Below are 17622 nucleotides of genomic sequence, written 5' to 3'. Positions count from 1 at the left end.
AATCATTCTGAAAACATGATATAAAAATAATGTCTTTTTTCTACTGCTGGTGAGCCTGCCGAAAGCGATCTGCGTGATGCTGAGCCGCCCTAATCAAAGCTTGGTAGCCGGAAATAAGTTGGAGAATCAGCAGTAGCAGTAAAATGGTGTTCACTGCGTATTCCGGAGGTGTGGATTTGATGCCTCTTGACACCATCAGGAATAATTCCATTGGCAACTGCAAAAGCACAGACAACATCCAAAAAGCTGCCAGCTCTGGAATCTGAAATGTTATGTTAGAATTATGGGATAAATTATTTAAACGTGTTTAACAAACTTTTTCAGTTAAATTTCCAAGGTAGCCTAAATAAAGGCGTAGAATTTGCACGACAAAAATTGACATTAGCATGGTGATGCTGATGAACTTGTATGTGCTGCTGAGATAGTCATACTGCAAAGAGAATAGCATAAAAGTAGAAAAGGAGCAAAAATAAAAATTTTAAATTTTTGATTTTCACCTTAATCTGGAATACAGATCCAATAGTTAAAGCCCAAAAAGGGAAGAAGACGGCATCAAAGTAAAGGAGCATTTGCAATACCAAACTGCATTCTAAGGAATCGCCTAGAAAAATTTTATTTTTTATAGATACAAGATAAAATGATTTTAACTAATCATTCAATAAAATTAATTTCTTTTTGTATTATCTTATTAATTTCACCTTGGTAGTTTAGTGATATTCCTGGAAAAACATTTTCGGATAAACTTGTCACAGACTTTCTCCAAGAAGAAAATGATTTGGCTCTCATTCTGCACGTGTGCCAGTTTCCTGTCAAATTAAGGAATGCAACTTTTAAAACAAAGAGCGTTTTAGCGCTAAAACCAGCGAATTGCGTGAACGCTCTCAGCATAGAGCTCTGTGATTGGTTGATGATGTGCACGCTGAGCCCACCCACTATCAGGTGGTGGTAAATGCACTGTACATACAGACAAAACATCAACAGAAAAGAACGCAAAATTAGATTTTTGACTTCTTGCAAGAAGAAGTTCGTGTTTAAATACTGCTGTAAATCCGAGTGCCAAAAATGACGACAGAGTTTTCAGAATCGCACTTGATTAGATCGAAAATTATCGAAATCATCGGAGAAGAGACTTCAAACAAGTAAGAAAATTCCTTGTGCTGCACTATTACATATCATACTCAAATTTCTCAAAATCGTTAATCCCGGACACTTTCATGCATTGTCATTTTGCTGTTTCTCTTACAAAATTTGTTTACACGATGACTTTCATACGTATGTAATCGGAAATTGCTGATTTTTGTTTGCCATTTGTGTGTGTGTATATTAACGTATGATATGTCATTGTATCATCATTTAATTGTTTCAGGTATTTCGCTCTGCTGAAAAATTGGTTCAGAATGAAGGTTAGTACAGCGGTTATTGATTCCATACCATTCTCCTTTCTCCACATTAAAGTTAATTTCCTTACGACACTGCATTTAGATTTGAATGCAAAGGGTGGGTCTGAGTTAGGCTCGTCACCACGACCCCTCTTAGGTTTTACCTTAAAAATTAGGATGACACATGAGAGGACAAGCCTAACTCAGCCCTGCCCATGTACACTGTTCCCTTTAATACATATTATGGTATTTTAAAGTTATGTAATGTGTCTTAATTAAAAAATAATTAACATATTTTCCCTTCTACATAGATGTCAAAAGAGGATTTTGACTTCTTCGCACGCAAACTGCTTCCACCTGAAGCAGCTCGTCTGCACAACCACTTCCTGCTCTCCCTGCTGAACCAATGCCAGCCACTGGCGGACAGCCTCCGTCTGAGCAGCCCCTTCACACCCTCCGTTCGGACGAGGTCTCCGGAACCGCCGTCTGGACCATTCGTCACGGCAGAGCCAGCAGCATTTGTCAGAGAAATGCGACCAACGCGGGCGCTTGGGACACAAGCGCCTCTGCCCCAGCAAACGCCGGTGCACTCAGACGCGCACCTGCCTGACCTTGGCCTGATGATGGGCCGCCTCCTGGTCGCTGGCTGGGACCACGGGCTGCAAGGGGCCCGCTACGACGTCGCTCTCTGCCTGGTCGAAGCCACCAGGGGCCTCATCAAGTCCGTCCTGGAGTCCGTCGTTCGCCTCAGGGGAGGCCATCGTCTCAGGGATGGCAAATACGCGTTTGGCCTAGGAACCAGACCTCCTGCCCTTCTTCCCAGGCAGGAAGGCCCGCCAGCCAAGCGACCTCGCCTTGAAGAGGCTGAGCAGCAGGCTGCTCAAGAGCTGGCTGCGTCTGCCCCTGGCCAAATTTCTGCTCGACAACCTATCAACCTGTTTGATCTCTACCTCGCTCTTAAGGTAGGGAATTTATTTTTCTTTAAGATTTGACTAGAATTTAAAATTGAAATGGGTTGCAAATATTAATAGCTAGATCTTTTTAAGTTTTCAAAGAATGTTTCTGACGTGACACCTTGATCTCAGTCTTAACTTTTGTCAAAAATAAAGAAAGTTCCTACGTTTTCGTACTTTGCAGAATCAGTGCAGGGAAAAATGTTTCATTTTTTAAATGATAATTTTAGTAAAATTTACTGCTCACATTTTGAAATACTCTGATTTTGTTTAAAATGATTTTTTATCATATACTAAACTTAAAAACTCTGACATTGGTAGTCATAGTTCATAGTTAAATAGGCCAATTTTTATAATTTTAGGTCCAGCCGAACGTAATTCCATCCACCTCGATCTACGCTCGTCTGGTTGAAACTATTGCTTCCAAAATGCAACATTCGAGTTAGGGAGTGAAAAACTTGGATAGAATTTACGACTGACTCAGTTAATTTAGTGCACATCGGCGATCCTTGGTGTAAATACTCCCATGAATAAATATATTGTTCACTGTAAATTCGTGGTTGGTTTTTAAAACAATGCTCACGCATTGCAAGCTTCATTTTTATTTCCCATCAAGGCTGATTTTCAACAAAAAACAGCATCACTTCAGCCAGATGATCAGCGTTCCAGTCGAGGATCTTGGAGAGGTTTGTCAGGGCACTGGCAAAGAACGCCTTGTCCTCCAGGGAAAGCTCCTCCATGTGGTCTTGCATGAACACAACGATCTAAAGAATCGCTCATTTAATAAACAGGTGCGTTTTTCTCAATTAATTCCTACCTTCTCGTAATGAGATTGAGTGTTGAGCTTCTCAGAAATTCCAGCGAGTGCCAAGCCCACGTTCATGCTTTAAAATGAAATTAAAACATTTGTAAACAATAATATAACAAAACCAACATATTTTTCAGCTCTGAGTAGTTTTCGATGAGGAAGTCCAGGGCCAGTTCTGTACCAATTGGGTTGCTGTACACGGAGAAGAAGACGCTCAAAGCGTCTCCAGCTCTGATGACGGAGGCAGGTTGACGAATTGTTTCCTCCAAGTACCTGAATTTTATGTTAGGTGAGTGAGCCTATTTATTTATATTCTTGCCTTTGGAGGATGGAAGCATCAGTTGCGCATCCAAGAGCTCCGAGAAGTTTAGTCTGCTCGCTGGCACTCTTTGCACTTGCGTACTGCGACATGAGGAAGTTGAAGTCCTCGAGGTTTCCGAAACGCATACCAGCACAATAAGCAACGCTCTTTATGTCCTCCTTCAGGCTGAAATTTTAATAACGAAAAATAATTAACCAACCGGGATGTTTTCTTGCTCACGGATTGTTGACGTGGGGCTGAACTGTGGACTGCCACTGCTTCAAAAGGGCCTGGCCTTGTTGGTTGCACGATTCCAAACCGGTGTTGCAGGCCCACTTGGAAATCAGGTTGCGGGTGATGCTGGTAGCATGGCTCTCAGCGCTGTCGACACTCAGTCCGGACACATGTTGGAAGACATTATCCAGACGGGTGCTCAGGTACCTGCGAACCGTTTCTTTTAATTTAAGTCCAACAAAAGCTATTGAGTTGTATTTTACTTATTGAACAAGCTGGCTGTCTCGGGTGTTTGGTACATTCTGTCTCTAATGAACTCCAAGCGCCTCAGGGCTGCTGCCCAGGGGCCATACTCCTTCTCGTGACGGAGGTAGAGGGTGCTGGAGAGGGCTGTTTTGTAGTTGAGCTGCTTTGTAATTCCAAAGGCGAGCGAGTCGTCCAAAATTTGAGCTCTGTTAAGTGGGTCGATCAAATCCGCAGTCGCAATATCATTTAGATAAGCGAAGAGTAGATCCCAGTTGGTCTGATCGTAGTTAACTCGGTAGTAACCTATCGATTAATTATTTTGGCATTAATTTCAACATTTACGGCATTTAAATCCACCTGTCTGTTGGATGTTGACGATGATCCATTCGTTATCCGCGGGAATTCCCTCAGCAGACCCAATCGAGCTTTCAGCCGTGAGGAGCCAACTCTTTGGGACTTGATTTGCAAAGTTCAATTCGCTCTGGGTGGTCAGGGTCAGAGGGATGAGCCATTGCTCACTGGTGCTGACCGAAAATCTCGTCTGAGAGACCTGAGCAGTTCCTGTCGCGTAATCTCTAATCACAGTGACGGCAGGGACGCCCTCCTGAAGGGTGAAGGTGTCCATGACTTGCGCCAGGGTCACTCCATCGGGCAGAATTCCTGCGGGCACGTGCGGCTCCAGAGAGGCAAAAAGGTCGTTTTGGTGAGCAGCGCCGTAAGCCCTGAAGAGGGGTCGACGAGTTATTTTTAAAAAAGCTGATGGTCGTGTGAATCTCACATTTTTGTCATGTAATCAATGATTCCACTTCTGAAATTGGTCGGACCCAACAGGTTGAGCATAAATTTGACCAAACAGCCGCCTTTGTTGTAGGACATGGTGTCGAAAATTCCGTCAATGGAGGCAGGACTGTCCACATCGGCGTGCACCGGGTGACTGAAAAACGCGAATGCGTCAACGTCAAAGGCGTCGAAAGTGTTGTCTGTTTGGAACTGCTGATCCATAAGCCAGTCAGGGTTAAGCTGCAAAATTTATTCATTTTTTAGATTCAGGTTTTTGCAAAGCTAAAAATTGTATTACTTCGCCTGTCGCATAAAATTCAAAGTAGGTCGCGAATCCCTCATTGAGCCAGAGGTCGCTCCACCAAAGAGGGCTCACAATGTCTCCAAACCACTGATGCGTCAACTCGTGAGAAATGACCTGGGTGGCCAACTGCTTGCTTGCTTGAGAACCAGTAGCAGGATCCCACAGCAAAAGATCCTCACTGAAAATTGTTTAAAAAATAATTGCAGGGTGCTAGTGTTTTATTAATCATTTTACACATAGGAGATGTGACCCCAGTTTTCCATGGCCCCAGAAAAGAAATCTTGGTAGGCGAGCTGGTCGACTTTGGGCATTCCATAATCTGTGTTTGTGTACGTCTGATAATAGTTGAAGTGGTCAGGCGCGATATCATTTGCATATTCGCCTTTTTGTACATCTTTGCTCAAAGCCCACACGGCGAACCTTTGTTCATAATGTAATGAATTAGGTCATCGTGACTTTTGGTCACACGTGCAAGCAAACCTGCTGTCTTTTGTACTTTCCAGCCTTGCATAATTAGAAGTAGTGAAAGCCACAAGATAGCTGGACATTCTCGGGGAGGGAAGGAATTTGGCAAAGGTCCATCCAGCTGGCAGTCTAAATTTATTTAATGAATTTAATCAGTCAAGTTCGTCTAGACATGTTTAAATTTCCTTACTCGGGACTTGTGTATGTAGATTCCAGTGGCATATTTGCTACAGCGGTGTAACCAGGTTCTTGGGCCAAAATAATCGTGAAGGTAGCTTTCGAAGCTGGCTCATCAAAGCAGGGGAAAGATCTTCTCGCGCCGACAGACTCGAATTGCGTTGTTGCCACCCAGCTGAAATTTTCAATTTTAATCTGATTTAGAAGTATTTATGAATTTCATACCCAGTGTTTCCATTTTCATCGGTGGTGCGGCTCCTGAAGAAGCCATAACCCTCGCTGTTCAGGATTCCAGTAAAATTGATATTGAGATGGTATTCTTGTCCACTGAGCAGAGATTCTGCCAAGTTGATGGTTAAAAAGTGCCTGTCGTCAGTGACCAAATTCCAATCAATCACAGGCACAACCAATCCAGTTGTATCCTGCGTCCCAAGGGTTTTAGTATTTTCTGCATTTTCATATTTCAAGTCCATACCTGAGTAACTCCAATATTGAGGATATTGAGTTGCTCAGCGTGCAGGACAACGGTGGACGTTGGTCTGTCAGCCAAAATTTTAATATCAACCCTTCCATCGAAGGTGAACTCGGCTCCAGGAACTGGCGAGTTTTGCAAGTAGGGGATCAGCTGCACTTCATAAGACACAGGTTCCACATCACTAGGCAAGAGATAATCTTCCACAGCACGCGCGGAACTGCCGGTTTTCTACGATATACAAACAGACGTGGGTTTTAATTTGAATTAATTTCTGATTAATCGTACCTTTTGAGCATGCCGGGTTTTATGGAAAAGGTTTGTGCGGCCGAGCAGATTTGGGCCATTCCTCGGATTTTGTCCCAGCTCTCTCAGTCTCTCATAATCCTTCACCGAGGGCTCGCTGGCTGCAGCCCACGCAAGCAGCAGCGAGGAAATCGAGAACAATAAAATTAAACGCATAGCGATTGCCTACTTGTCCTCAACTGACCGAATAACTAGGACCATAAGTTTATATCAATTTTGCACACGGAGGTTTTGGTTTTTTTTTTCCACTGATAATTAAAATATCAGCGCTTGTGTGATTCCCAATTTTTTAATTCGTCCTCAAGAGCGTGTTGCAACTCTTTGTTCATGATTATCAACTTGGCATGGTTTAATTCAAAATTATCGATCTGGATGGTCACATTTATAGAATTGAATAATTCTAAAGCACGTGATTGTACCTAATAAGATCGATTACGAAAACGTGAGCCATATACCATCATGCTCACCAAGGAATGTATAATTGATTTTGAACATTTCGGGAATTTTAAATATTATTTATTTCAATCCCACACTATTATGTATTTCATTCAGAAAAAGTCAATTTTCATAATTTGACTCCTTACAGTGTCAAAAATGAGTTCCCATTCCCAGATAAATGTCTTCCTACGAACCCAGAACACAACGCCACTGAGGGAAGATTTTTTGGAAGAAATTTGCTTAAAAAATAATTGTACTGGGAAATTAAAATCAAATCGGAAATATTAGAGGTGTTTTAGCCCTTCGTTACATCATCATTGTGGCAAAAAATCTTTCTTGTGATTTTCCTTTGTATACATTTAAAAGAAAACTAATAAACTTAATGGAAAATTGCATAAAAATCTTCCTTGTGAAACATATTCTCCAATCAGAATGGCATTCTATAAATATATACCATTCGATTTCCATTTTTCCTAAAGACCGTGTGCAAGACATTTTTTCAACCAATGAAACAAAATTAGGAATTTAACGCATTGCTGGACTGTGCATTTGTCACTCTTTTTGCACGCAGCTCGCAAAGAAATGCTTTGCATTTTACATAACTTCCTCTCTGTGTTAGCAGCTTGCCGTCAGGATTAGCGGTGGGAGAGCGCGCTTTGCGAAGGAATAGGTGGAAAAGCATCAGTCGGCCACCACCCTGACCTCCAATTGCAGCCGCTCTGCCAGTTGACATGAGCAACCTGAGTGAGCTGCATCCTCTGGATTACTTTGTTTCCGGCATCTACACATTAGCTTCCCTGGGAGACCCTCAACAGGTTTGTTCTTTTGATAATTTATTTTAGAATAGTTAAAATGAATTAAATTCAACCTATCACTCTGTATAGTTCTTCAATATTATCATTCGGCTCTCCCCCAAAGTGTATAAACTGGCAATCCTCGCGTTCGAAATGATAAGACACTGTTTGCTTATATCGAATCACGCGCACAGACCCTATATAATTATTATTCTGTCTGCATCAAGTTGCAGGATCATTTTTCTTATTTTTGTAACTGAATCGGGCTGCAGTCACGCCGAGTAAACAACCTGGGGTACTCACACAATATTTTTGCATTGGCAAACAACCTGAACTTTGATGCGTAATTTTTTCATAAACATATTTTCCGTAAGAAACAAATAACAAGCTGGTGAGTGGCGCATTTTAGTAGCCTGCATGCGTGTTTCATTTGTATTTCACTTGAGTTTTGTCGCAACAAAGCAACATTGTTTGCAAAGTCCACGTGAATTCATAAGATTTTGGTATGCAAGACAGATTCACTGCGGATTTCATTTATTTATATTCTTCATCATGCGTACGTTAATTTTTATTTATACAGAGAGAGTAGAAACGTTTACGGTTATTTTTGGGTTTTAGTATTTTATGTGCCTTGTAGCATTATGACCTTGTGCGAAGCAAACCAGTTTTCTCTTTAGATTAAATTTAGACTCTCTATTTTAGGAAGTCAGCAGCATAAATTCGTCCCAAACTAGAAATCATTGGTGTTGGGCAATATCGCGGCGTTGACTAATTTTTTCATTCAATCTGCAGGAGGAGAAGTGTGTGCAAGTGCAGCTACTGCCTGAAGATGCAAAGTGCGCGTTCGTGCAAGAGACGGCCGACTGCCTCACTGAGAGCTCTTTCGTGCCCTACCTCTACTTTCTGTTCTGCAAATTCTCAGCAACCACTAGGTTTGCTGGAGTTGCAGTTTCTGTAAGAGCAAATTTTATTGTTATAATTGTTCTAAAATTTTTGTATGGTTTACAAGTAGGAAATTAAATTTAAGTTTGTGCATGGCCAGTTTTAAAATGATTAAAAAAATCTTCAAAACGAATGGCAACAATTTCTCTTCACAAATTTATGAATTTATTTAACAAATTTGGAAATGTTCTGATAGGGGTTTAATTTCTAATCTAAAATCTTAAAAGAAATTGCTACGCTGGTCGATAGCCTTAATTACATAAATCCCCTTGTGGGTATGATTGTGAATTTGCCTTCACTTTGAAATAACTGTGTATTTTTCTGTAGGTGGGATGGCTGGTCTTGATGTTTTTCCTGCTTGGAAAATCAGCCAACGACTTGTAAGTCAAAATTTTATCACTAAACGCTTCTCTCAAATCTTCAAATTTCGATTGAAATTTAATTCAACTTAAAATTATTTCATAGTTCATAGCTTAACAAAATATTTTATTTCAACTAATTTAAATATTTTTACGTTTGTTTCAATAATTCCCGATTTAATATGAATTTTTTTGCAGTTTTTGTCCATCTCTGACAGTGATAGCCAAAGTTTTGGGCCTATCAGAGAGCCTTGCCGGAGTGACCATCCTCGCCTTTGGCAATGGCTCCCCGGACATATTCACCTCGCTCGCAGGAGCTCCTCACGGTCGATCTGAACTTATTTTCGGAGAACTCCTAGGCTCTGGCCTCTTTGTGACAACAGTCATTGCAGGCTCCATCATCATCATCAGACCGTTCAAGGTCGTCGACAGGTCTTTTCTGCGTGACCTCATCTTCTATCTAGGGGCGGTTTACTGGGCCTTTTATATCTTCTATAAAGGGATCATCACTACCTGGGAGGCCATTGGTAATTTTCTGGGTTTTTTCCTCTTTCTTAAATAATGAAAAAAATTTTCTTAGGGTTCATTATCCTTTACCTGGTCTACATAACAGTGGTCCTGTCAGAAAAGTTCTGCCTCAAGACGCAACCTCCGATTGGTATTTCAAAATTTAAATTTAATCTGCCAGCAGATAATTGTGTGGTTTGCAGATGTTGAAAAGAACGCTGAAGAGCGAAAGACTGGGGATTTTCCGGACCGCAATGGTCAAACCTCGACTCTGAGCTTGCCTGGGTCGTCAAGCCATGATCCAAATGAGGTGCTGGACCGCAAGAGATCAATGACAGTCAGCATTGTCCAAGAGTTGGCCATCCAGCAGGATAGATGCAAAGAGCTTAGATGCCAGGGCATTGCAGCAGAGCCGCCAATGCCACAGGAGGATTGTACACTTGATGAGAACACTCCTCTTTTAACAGGTTAATATAAAAAAATCCCCCCATTTGAATCAGTTCCATTTTTTCCCCCACAGGAAAGGCTAGTGCACGAAGACCAAACATCTGGCGAGAACTGCAAGAGGGGCTTGTGCAACTCATCGGTCCCAAGAAGCCAGAATGTTGCTTGGCAAATCGGGTGTTGCACTGGCTGCAGCTCCCAATTGTGCTCATCTTGGCCCTCGTCTTGCCCGTGGTCAACTACACGGCGCTCAGACACGGCTGGTGCCGGCCGCTCAATGCGTTGCACTGCCTTACCTGCCCACTCTTCTGTATTTTCGCCACTCAAGGTACAAATTTGGGTTTTCTATCAGGGTTTGCACACTATTTATGTTCTCTTTGTTCAATTTTGAAAAAAAAACTGCGAGAAACCCATTTTTTTCTTGGAGCATGTTTATATTTACTTACTTTTCCAAAAAGAGTGCAGATCAAGAGCTCAAATGGGAACAAATCTTTCCAAGTCAAGGACATTCATTTTTGAGCATGAAATTAACTCGCGTTGGCCATTGAAAAATGTATGATAATTCAATTTTAAAGTTTAAGTTTTGCAGAGGAATTTTATATTTTTAAATATATTGTTAGCCACTTAAAATGTGCGAAATTTAAAAATCTTGTGCTGCAATGCTCTGAAGAAAACAATTGAAGTCTGAAAATAACATTTCTGAAGGTTTTTTTACAATTTATCTCATGGTGTAGGAATTAAGATGCTTAAATTAAACTTGCCAGGTTATGTTTCCCTAGGATTTTTGTTAATACAATTTTCTTCAAATTATATTAATTTTAAAATAGTTTTCCTGTGTTTAATTGATTAAAAGTCAAGTGTTTTCGTTTAAAATACACATTTTATAATTTATCTACGTTATTGTCAAACCTTTGTTTCTATTCAAATTCTCATTTTTTTCCAGTGGCGACAGTTGCCGTGATTTGGCCGTGGCTGCAGCTGTGGTATCTTGTTTTCCTCTTTGGATGCGTCGCCTGTGCGTTCGTCCTGCTTGCCACCAAACCCTACACGCCGCCCAGATACCATTCAGTAAGTTCAATTTTTCTTCAAAGACAAAAACATCTTGATCTTGCGTAGATTTTCGCCTTCCTAGGCTTTGTTGGAGCTGTGGTGACAATTTACATGGTGGCAAACGAGGTTGTCAATCTGCTCAGGGCGATCGGCATCCTTTCCAATATCAGCGACACTTTGCTTGGCATGACCGTCCTTGCGTGGGGAAACAGCATTGGAGGTATGCTTAAATTGATTATTCAGAAAACTCACCAGTTAATTTGTCATTTTGGCAGATTTCATCACAAATGTCTCGATTGCCAAGCAGGGCTTTGAGAGGATGGGCTTTTCAGCCTGCTTTGGCGGTCCTCTGTTTAGTATCCTTGCAAAAATGACTGTTTAAATCAAATTTCAAATAATAATGTTTTATGATCCTTAACTGCAGCTTTCTCAGATATTTTGTTAGGCATTGGAATCTCTTTCACAATGGCCACTATCGGAAGTGGTGATAATCAAGTCTACGTGAGTATTATTTAAAAAAAAAATGAAAAGGAATTGTCCACGTTGGGAAATGTTGCGTTAGTTTATTCATATTGGCCTGGTGTCAGCTACTCCTCCAGCCCTATTCGCAACGTGAAAATTATTTTAGTTTAAATTTTTAATAGTAATAATGTAACTAATTTTGGTATAAACTTTTAAATTGAAGGTTGTAGTAATGATTTATTTCAACAAAAACTGGCTATTTAAGAAACTAACCAATATCCCCTATTCATAAGCAGATAATTTCACCTATGGCTCCTAACATAAATATATTATTTAAATTTTAAATATTTCCAGATCCGCTACGGAGATTTTGGGCCTGTAATCGCCATATTTTTGGCGATAAGTATGTTGTCCTCCTTGATCGCCTTGATTTTGATGGGCTTCACCACGAGACGTGCCTACGGCATCTACCTTCTGTTGCTCTATTTCTTATTTTTGGTTGCCGCCATCCTCGCTGAAGTTGGACAACTGCCTCTGGACTGGCTCCCGAGATCAAGAAGCCCTACTTTCAATCCTTAGCGAATTTCCCAATGCTAAAAAAGCAACTTCAAAATACCAATTTTAGTTGGAGAATTTTGGTACAAAGTAAAAAAATATAATGTTTAGTTCCTAAGGTTTCTGACTTAGTAGAAGGCCTTTTAGAGTTCTATTCTCCATGTGGATAGTTGAATTTCTGAAAGAATTGAGAGGAAATAATGACAGTGACCAACTGTGATAAAGCCTTGTGGTTAGTGTAAAAAATATTCTTTTTTGCATTTAAGTGTTATAAAAATTCTACATTAATATATTTTGAATTCGAACATTTCATGAGTTTTATTTTGCTCTGTGGATTCTGAATTCATGCAAGTACCCCCAGCGATTTCGCGCGTAATCTAGTTCATTTCAGCTCACCAGATGTCGTGAGAGCAGAGCAGCAGCTGAGAAAAGTAAACAGGCTGGAGAATATTGGAAAGATCCTCTTTATTCTTTTTTCCTGAATCGGCCATCAAGTTTGGGATCAGGCGCCGATGTCTGCCCAAAACATCACTTGTCCGAAGGTGCTCTTTAGGTACCTGATGCGCGAGTGTCAGCGCCTGCCGAAGGGTCCTAGGGAGTACTACCGACATTTCATCAAGCAGGCAAGTCAATCTCAACGCGTTTGAATTTTGGCGGCAAATCCACGTGCATTCAGAGTCGAATATTCTTGCTTACGTGCTGTTTTGCATGTTCTAGAGTTTCAAACAGCATACTGAGGAAAAGGACCCTGAAAGGGTTCAAGAAATTATCAAAAGGTCCGTAGAAGACGCTGAATGGATTATGAAAAAGGTAAATGTTGTCTTATCTTTAGTTAAATTACGACAAAAGTAATGGTTTTATGTTTACAACGTGGTTTAAAACCAATGCATTAACTTTTTTTGCAGTACAAGAACTACAAGCCTCCAAGCACTTCAACCTGAGAAGGCAAATAGGGTAGATTAATGAATTTATTTTTAATTGTTTTATTAAAAAAGTCTTATTGAAACTGTTACTTATTATTTTGGCCGTGTTTTGTCAAGCAAAACATATTTGTAAATTCTTCGACCTCGCCACTTCATGCATAAGTTAAGCGAGAATAGTTACCTAACACTGCAATGCAAACAACTCTTTGTGGTGAAATGAAAAAAATAAAAATTAAAAGAAAGGAATGTGAAACTTGTTTGAAATAATAAACTTGTGTCATCTTCAGGGAAAAATGCTTGTTTAAAAATAATAATAAATCCCCAGGCTTGAGAAAATAATAAAATTCGTGCATTTTTAACATTCGAACCGTAATATTGGTGATTTCTTTCGGGCTGCTAATTAGTCAATGAGTCTGAAGTTTTAAAATGCTGCGATCGCACTTCTCAATTGGCCTGAAACAAGTCTAGAAGTGAAGCTGGCTTGGCCAATAAGTGCGGCGCGGCCGACGCATTGGCTGCCGCTTGTCCGAGGGGTGGCCGCGGCAGCAAGGGTGGGCCACTCGGGGTGCCGGGGCGGAGCTCAACGCGCGGCCGCACCGCCCACCTCCAGTGGCCGTCGGCCTGAGGCAGGCCGAATTTCGACTAAAACTCATTAATTTCAATAAATAAATAGTGCTTTGTCGTATAATCTGATATAATGAGAGCAGCAATAAAAATCGAGTTATTTTGATCGAGTTTCGTCTCGTGGAGAGTTCGAGAAGGTAGAAAATTTTTAATTTAAAAACAAAATGGAATTTCCTAAAATGGATTTTGTAGGCACCAAAACCTTTTTTCCTAGATAATAATATTGTTTATTTTGCTCTGGTTTAAAATTTTTCCCCGTGATATTGATCGGATTTGCGTTCTCTTGTTTTTCCTCTGTGCAATAAATACAGCACGCAGTTTATAAAATTTAGTTGAAATGATAAATTGCGACCCATTTTAGGCCTCAGACAATTAAATTAAAAACAACCCAGATTTTTTGTACTCTCTTTACCGTCTTAAATATATTATGAATTTGTTTAATTTCAATTTCGCCCGCGAGAAATTAACTTTTTATTCGTTTAGTGCTTATATGTGTGTATCTTTGCATGACGTCCAGAGATTAAATTTTTGGCTGAAGGTGTTTACGCTCAAGGAAGACATTTCTGCAGAATAAATAATCAGACTGTCCTCGTTGTTTGAAAGTTGAAACTTTATTAGTCTCGACTCGTTTTGGCTCCAACTGGTGCACCATTCATGAGGATGTAAATTTTCTTGTTTGAAACCTTAAAAACGATGTCATTATGATTTTAGAAAAATTAGCAAAATCAAACATTACTGGGCAATCCCGATTTTTAATGAAATTTTCTTGGTTACTTTGTTGTATTTTCTAAAAAATCTGTTCTAGTGAGAAAAACTTTGATTTTTTGTCCAACTTTTTACTTAATTAACTTCAAAGACTGACTCAAACGAAAATATATGAAGGGAAAACAAAATAAATTAGCTCAGCTATGGTTTTTCACTTCCGCGGTAAAAAGAAATAACCAAATACCGAAATCACAAGACAAATTTGAGATTTTAAAGGTATTTCGTGTGCTAAGCATAAGTTTTAGCTGCCAAGTTTTGATGGGCGCAAGCAGCTAGGGGCGCACATTTTTATGAGCAGCGCGACAGGCGCGCATTGATGCACACAGATCAATAAATAGCTGCACTCTAGGCGCACGCGTAGTGGCTTCCAAGCACGTACTTTTATTATTCTTCCCTCTGCCATAAAATCCCGGAGCAGGCTCAACTCACAATCAGCCACGGGAAATTCATCAGTCATGCTCATGCACTTTAAAACTAAACACGGAACGTTTGAATTATTTTTTAATTTCCTTCTTTCGATAGAATGAATCCAGTTTTTTATTCTTTTTTACAAATATCGGCTACAAATAAAAAAAAAATACAATTTAAATGAATGGATACTGTGACTATGAGAAGAAGTAAGTTGCATTTCGATTGTGAAAAAGTTCAAAAAGTTTCCTCCGGGCCGGATTCGAACCAGCGACCTATGGATATCTATTGCATTTCTCTCGACTACAGTCCACCGCTCTACCAACTGAGCTACCAGAGGACGATGTGAACGAAGAGCGATGATTCGGTATTTGACTGATTGGCGCTGGGGTCGCGGTTTTTCGCTGGCAGCGTTGCTAGACTGTCGACTGTCTCTTGCGTCTTCGGCGTCTTGCCCTCGCTGACCACGCTCAAACATATAGACACGCGAGTCGTGACGCGACTACTGCCTTGCCTGCCTTTTTAATTCTCGCTGTTCACTGATTGAGGAGCGCTGTTAGCTGTTACTCGTCAATGTTTTTTAATTGCAATACAGATAATTATAACTATTTTACACATAATAATTGGACAATCTGGCGAGCTTGAAAATTAATTAATTAAGAAAAATTAATTTCAACATTCTCAACATGAAATGAGGTATTTTTTTAACATTTTACGACCAAGATGTTAAAATATCTCATTCCATCTTGATATGTAATATTTTGAATCAATAACTGTAATCCCGGTGTAAGCTTGTATTACAAAAGTATTGCGGTAAAATTGGAATTTTAACATCAATTTAATATAACCGTTTAAATCGATAAAAATTGTTAGTATCAACTTTTTGTTTTATATTGTATAGTAAATTGATTTATATAGTTCTGCAGAATATTTCGATTATGGACAAATATATATTCATAATAAAAAGATACACATAATTTTTTTAACAATTTTTTCTTATCTGAAAGTTTTGACTCCACTTTTTTTAAATTTTTCTATCGCCTGGCGTCAATTCTTTGTATAAGAAGAATTTAATGTAAACTTTTTTTACCTCGAAGGGAAGGACCACTATATATAGCGTTATTACACATTTAGGATAACGTTTTATATATTAAGGTTGGGAAATACTCGGGATGAGTGATTCCTTAGAAATATATATGTTCATCCCATTTTTCAACACGTTGTTGTGACATGTCCCAATTGCAGACTGAAAATATTTTACCCCCCATACTTTTATTGGGCAACAATATAGTTTTAATGCAGTCACATCTTCTCAGGCATTTAATCTAAAAACCGAGTGTTTCCATATATTTTGGTGCACAACATAGGTACGGACAACTCAAAATTTTTAAATTGAGAGTACGGGACATTCAGAAATTTGTTAAAATTAAAAAATTAATGGAATTTCAATCTGAATGTAGCAGCCAGACTCTGGCATTGTTGAAGCATTCCGGATTAGGCGACATTGAAACGTTCAGGGCAGTGCGATGCGCAAAATTGCACCACTTGATTTTTTTTATTTGACTCCTGAAAAAGTCATATATTTTGCGCCAATATAAGATATGCATTATAAAAAATCCAAATTAAGCATTAAAAAATTATTTATACTTGAGATTTTTTTATAAAATGAATTTTGAAAAATAAAAATCATGTAGGAATCTGGCGTGAACGGGATGGAATTCAAATAGGTTGGAAGTGAGTTTGACGTCATTAATATTTAATTACTATGTCTGTCAGTGCCAGGCTAGTGAGTCATGATGGCCTCATTTCCACTTTTCAGTCAATAATATTTCCATCAATCATTATTGAAATATAAAATGACTGACTGATTATTCTAGAATATTTATTTTTATTCGCAGAGGTGCAGGAATTTTTTAATCCAAAAAATCAGCACGTAAATAATACCTTTCTCCTTCGGAATTAGATTCCTGATAGGATGGCGAGAGCGAAACTGGAAACTGGTTTTCCGAATGAGATGCGGCTGCTGCGATTGTGCGTTTATATTTCCCCTGAAATTTCGCCTCGGCTCGACTCGGGGGCTCGGTGCATTTTATATAAAATAAAATTGTGAGCGGGTTGCGAGCGAGAGCAGCGCATAAAGAATGGTGATAATTGCCGAGCTGCATAGCGCAATGCTTGCAATGTCAATTGAAGGTCGCGCAGTGCATATCCACACGGCAGCTCACACTCTCGCAGAGCGGCAGTCAGATCCGGTCAGATCGATAGAAATGCTGCTGGAATATAAAGGCAGAAGGCAGGCCGCGGCGGGCGGCCGACCGGGCGGGCGGGCGGGCAGCGAACAACCACGCCGAAAAGGCGCATCAACGTGTGTTTATTTTGGGTGTCAACGGGTGCATCGCGGCCGCCGACGAATGAAGTGCACCCTCCCCTATGTGGCTTCACCCTCTGCGCCTAGGGTTGCCACACGCAGCGAGAGATAGGGCTGCAAGGGTTGCGGAACAACTCCCGCACGACTAACATTTAATAATGACTTTGGTTTGGTTGCAGGAGACGTCACGTTAAATTCTTTCCGAGTTAAATTTGACTTCATGCACGATAAAGTAAAGTTCTTGCGCTTAAAGCAAAATTAAATTTTCTTTTTAGCAAAAAAACTCTGAATAAAAACTATTAGAGCCCCTTCTCCTAATGCTTGAATCCTATTTTTACAATTTAGCAGTCTCACAACATTGAAAGCGCCAGGAATTTAACATATAAGCATTTCTAGAACTTATAATATTGTCTATATAGTATTCTCCCTAGCAACCGTTTGTAGGGTTGAAACCCAATGCTTGCCTGAATTAACAAACTATCGATCTTAGCAAAAAGTGAAAATGCAACCATTGAGCTGGAAATTGTTGCGCATATATGTCAAGTATTATACATATAA

At 39.9% G+C, this 17622-nt stretch overlaps 5 protein-coding genes and 1 non-coding gene across 6 annotated transcripts; 3 read left to right on the top strand and 3 right to left on the bottom strand.

The window, feature by feature from the left end:
- Positions 1-40: 40 nt before the first annotated feature.
- Positions 41-802, bottom strand: LOC135942442 (transmembrane protein 17-like). Its single transcript, XM_065488560.1, has 4 exons — positions 699-802; positions 498-601; positions 317-430; positions 41-262 (listed from the first exon to the last, which is right to left on the bottom strand). The coding sequence occupies exons 1-4, from the start codon at positions 784-786 to the stop codon at positions 41-43; spliced, it is 528 nt and encodes a 175-aa protein (XP_065344632.1). The 5' UTR covers positions 787-802.
- Positions 803-963: 161 nt separating this feature from the next.
- Positions 964-2877, top strand: LOC135942583 (transcriptional adapter 1-like). The gene is made up of 4 exons (XM_065488763.1): positions 964-1139; positions 1367-1403; positions 1691-2341; positions 2695-2877. Exons 1-4 carry the CDS (start codon positions 1063-1065, stop codon positions 2776-2778), a joined length of 849 nt encoding a protein of 282 aa, XP_065344835.1. The 5' UTR covers positions 964-1062; the 3' UTR covers positions 2779-2877.
- Positions 2878-2914: 37 nt separating this feature from the next.
- LOC135942581 (aminopeptidase N-like) lies at positions 2915-6936 on the bottom strand. The gene is made up of 15 exons (XM_065488761.1): positions 6408-6936; positions 6123-6350; positions 5873-6069; positions 5661-5822; positions 5486-5599; positions 5240-5425; positions 5000-5183; positions 4700-4941; positions 4279-4643; positions 3939-4224; positions 3682-3882; positions 3460-3627; positions 3267-3413; positions 3150-3216; positions 2915-3096 (listed from the first exon to the last, which is right to left on the bottom strand). Exons 1-15 carry the CDS (start codon positions 6579-6581, stop codon positions 2944-2946), a joined length of 2874 nt encoding a protein of 957 aa, XP_065344833.1. The 5' UTR covers positions 6582-6936; the 3' UTR covers positions 2915-2943.
- A 583-nt stretch (positions 6937-7519) lies between these two features.
- Positions 7520-12283, top strand: LOC135942582 (mitochondrial sodium/calcium exchanger protein-like). The gene is made up of 12 exons (XM_065488762.1): positions 7520-7678; positions 8450-8611; positions 8927-8979; positions 9157-9485; positions 9539-9616; positions 9669-9932; positions 9986-10237; positions 10853-10977; positions 11026-11179; positions 11235-11315; positions 11393-11460; positions 11776-12283. The coding sequence occupies exons 1-12, from the start codon at positions 7595-7597 to the stop codon at positions 11998-12000; spliced, it is 1875 nt and encodes a 624-aa protein (XP_065344834.1). The 5' UTR covers positions 7520-7594; the 3' UTR covers positions 12001-12283.
- Positions 12284-12359: 76 nt separating this feature from the next.
- On the top strand, positions 12360-13193 carry LOC135942584 (LYR motif-containing protein 9-like). The gene is made up of 3 exons (XM_065488764.1): positions 12360-12599; positions 12694-12786; positions 12882-13193. The coding sequence occupies exons 1-3, from the start codon at positions 12489-12491 to the stop codon at positions 12915-12917; spliced, it is 240 nt and encodes a 79-aa protein (XP_065344836.1). The 5' UTR covers positions 12360-12488; the 3' UTR covers positions 12918-13193.
- A 1750-nt stretch (positions 13194-14943) lies between these two features.
- TRNAY-GUA (transfer RNA tyrosine (anticodon GUA)) lies at positions 14944-15036 on the bottom strand. The gene is made up of 2 exons: positions 15000-15036; positions 14944-14979 (listed from the first exon to the last, which is right to left on the bottom strand). It is a non-coding gene; the product is annotated as a tRNA-Tyr (tRNA).
- Positions 15037-17622: the final 2586 nt, after the last annotated feature.

Source organism: Cloeon dipterum, chromosome 4, assembly GCF_949628265.1.
Source record: "Cloeon dipterum chromosome 4, ieCloDipt1.1, whole genome shotgun sequence".
Classification (NCBI taxonomy): domain Eukaryota; kingdom Metazoa; phylum Arthropoda; class Insecta; order Ephemeroptera; family Baetidae; genus Cloeon; species Cloeon dipterum.
The sequence above is the reverse complement of the archived record's forward strand: the minus strand, read 5'-3'. Positions and strand labels throughout refer to the sequence as shown.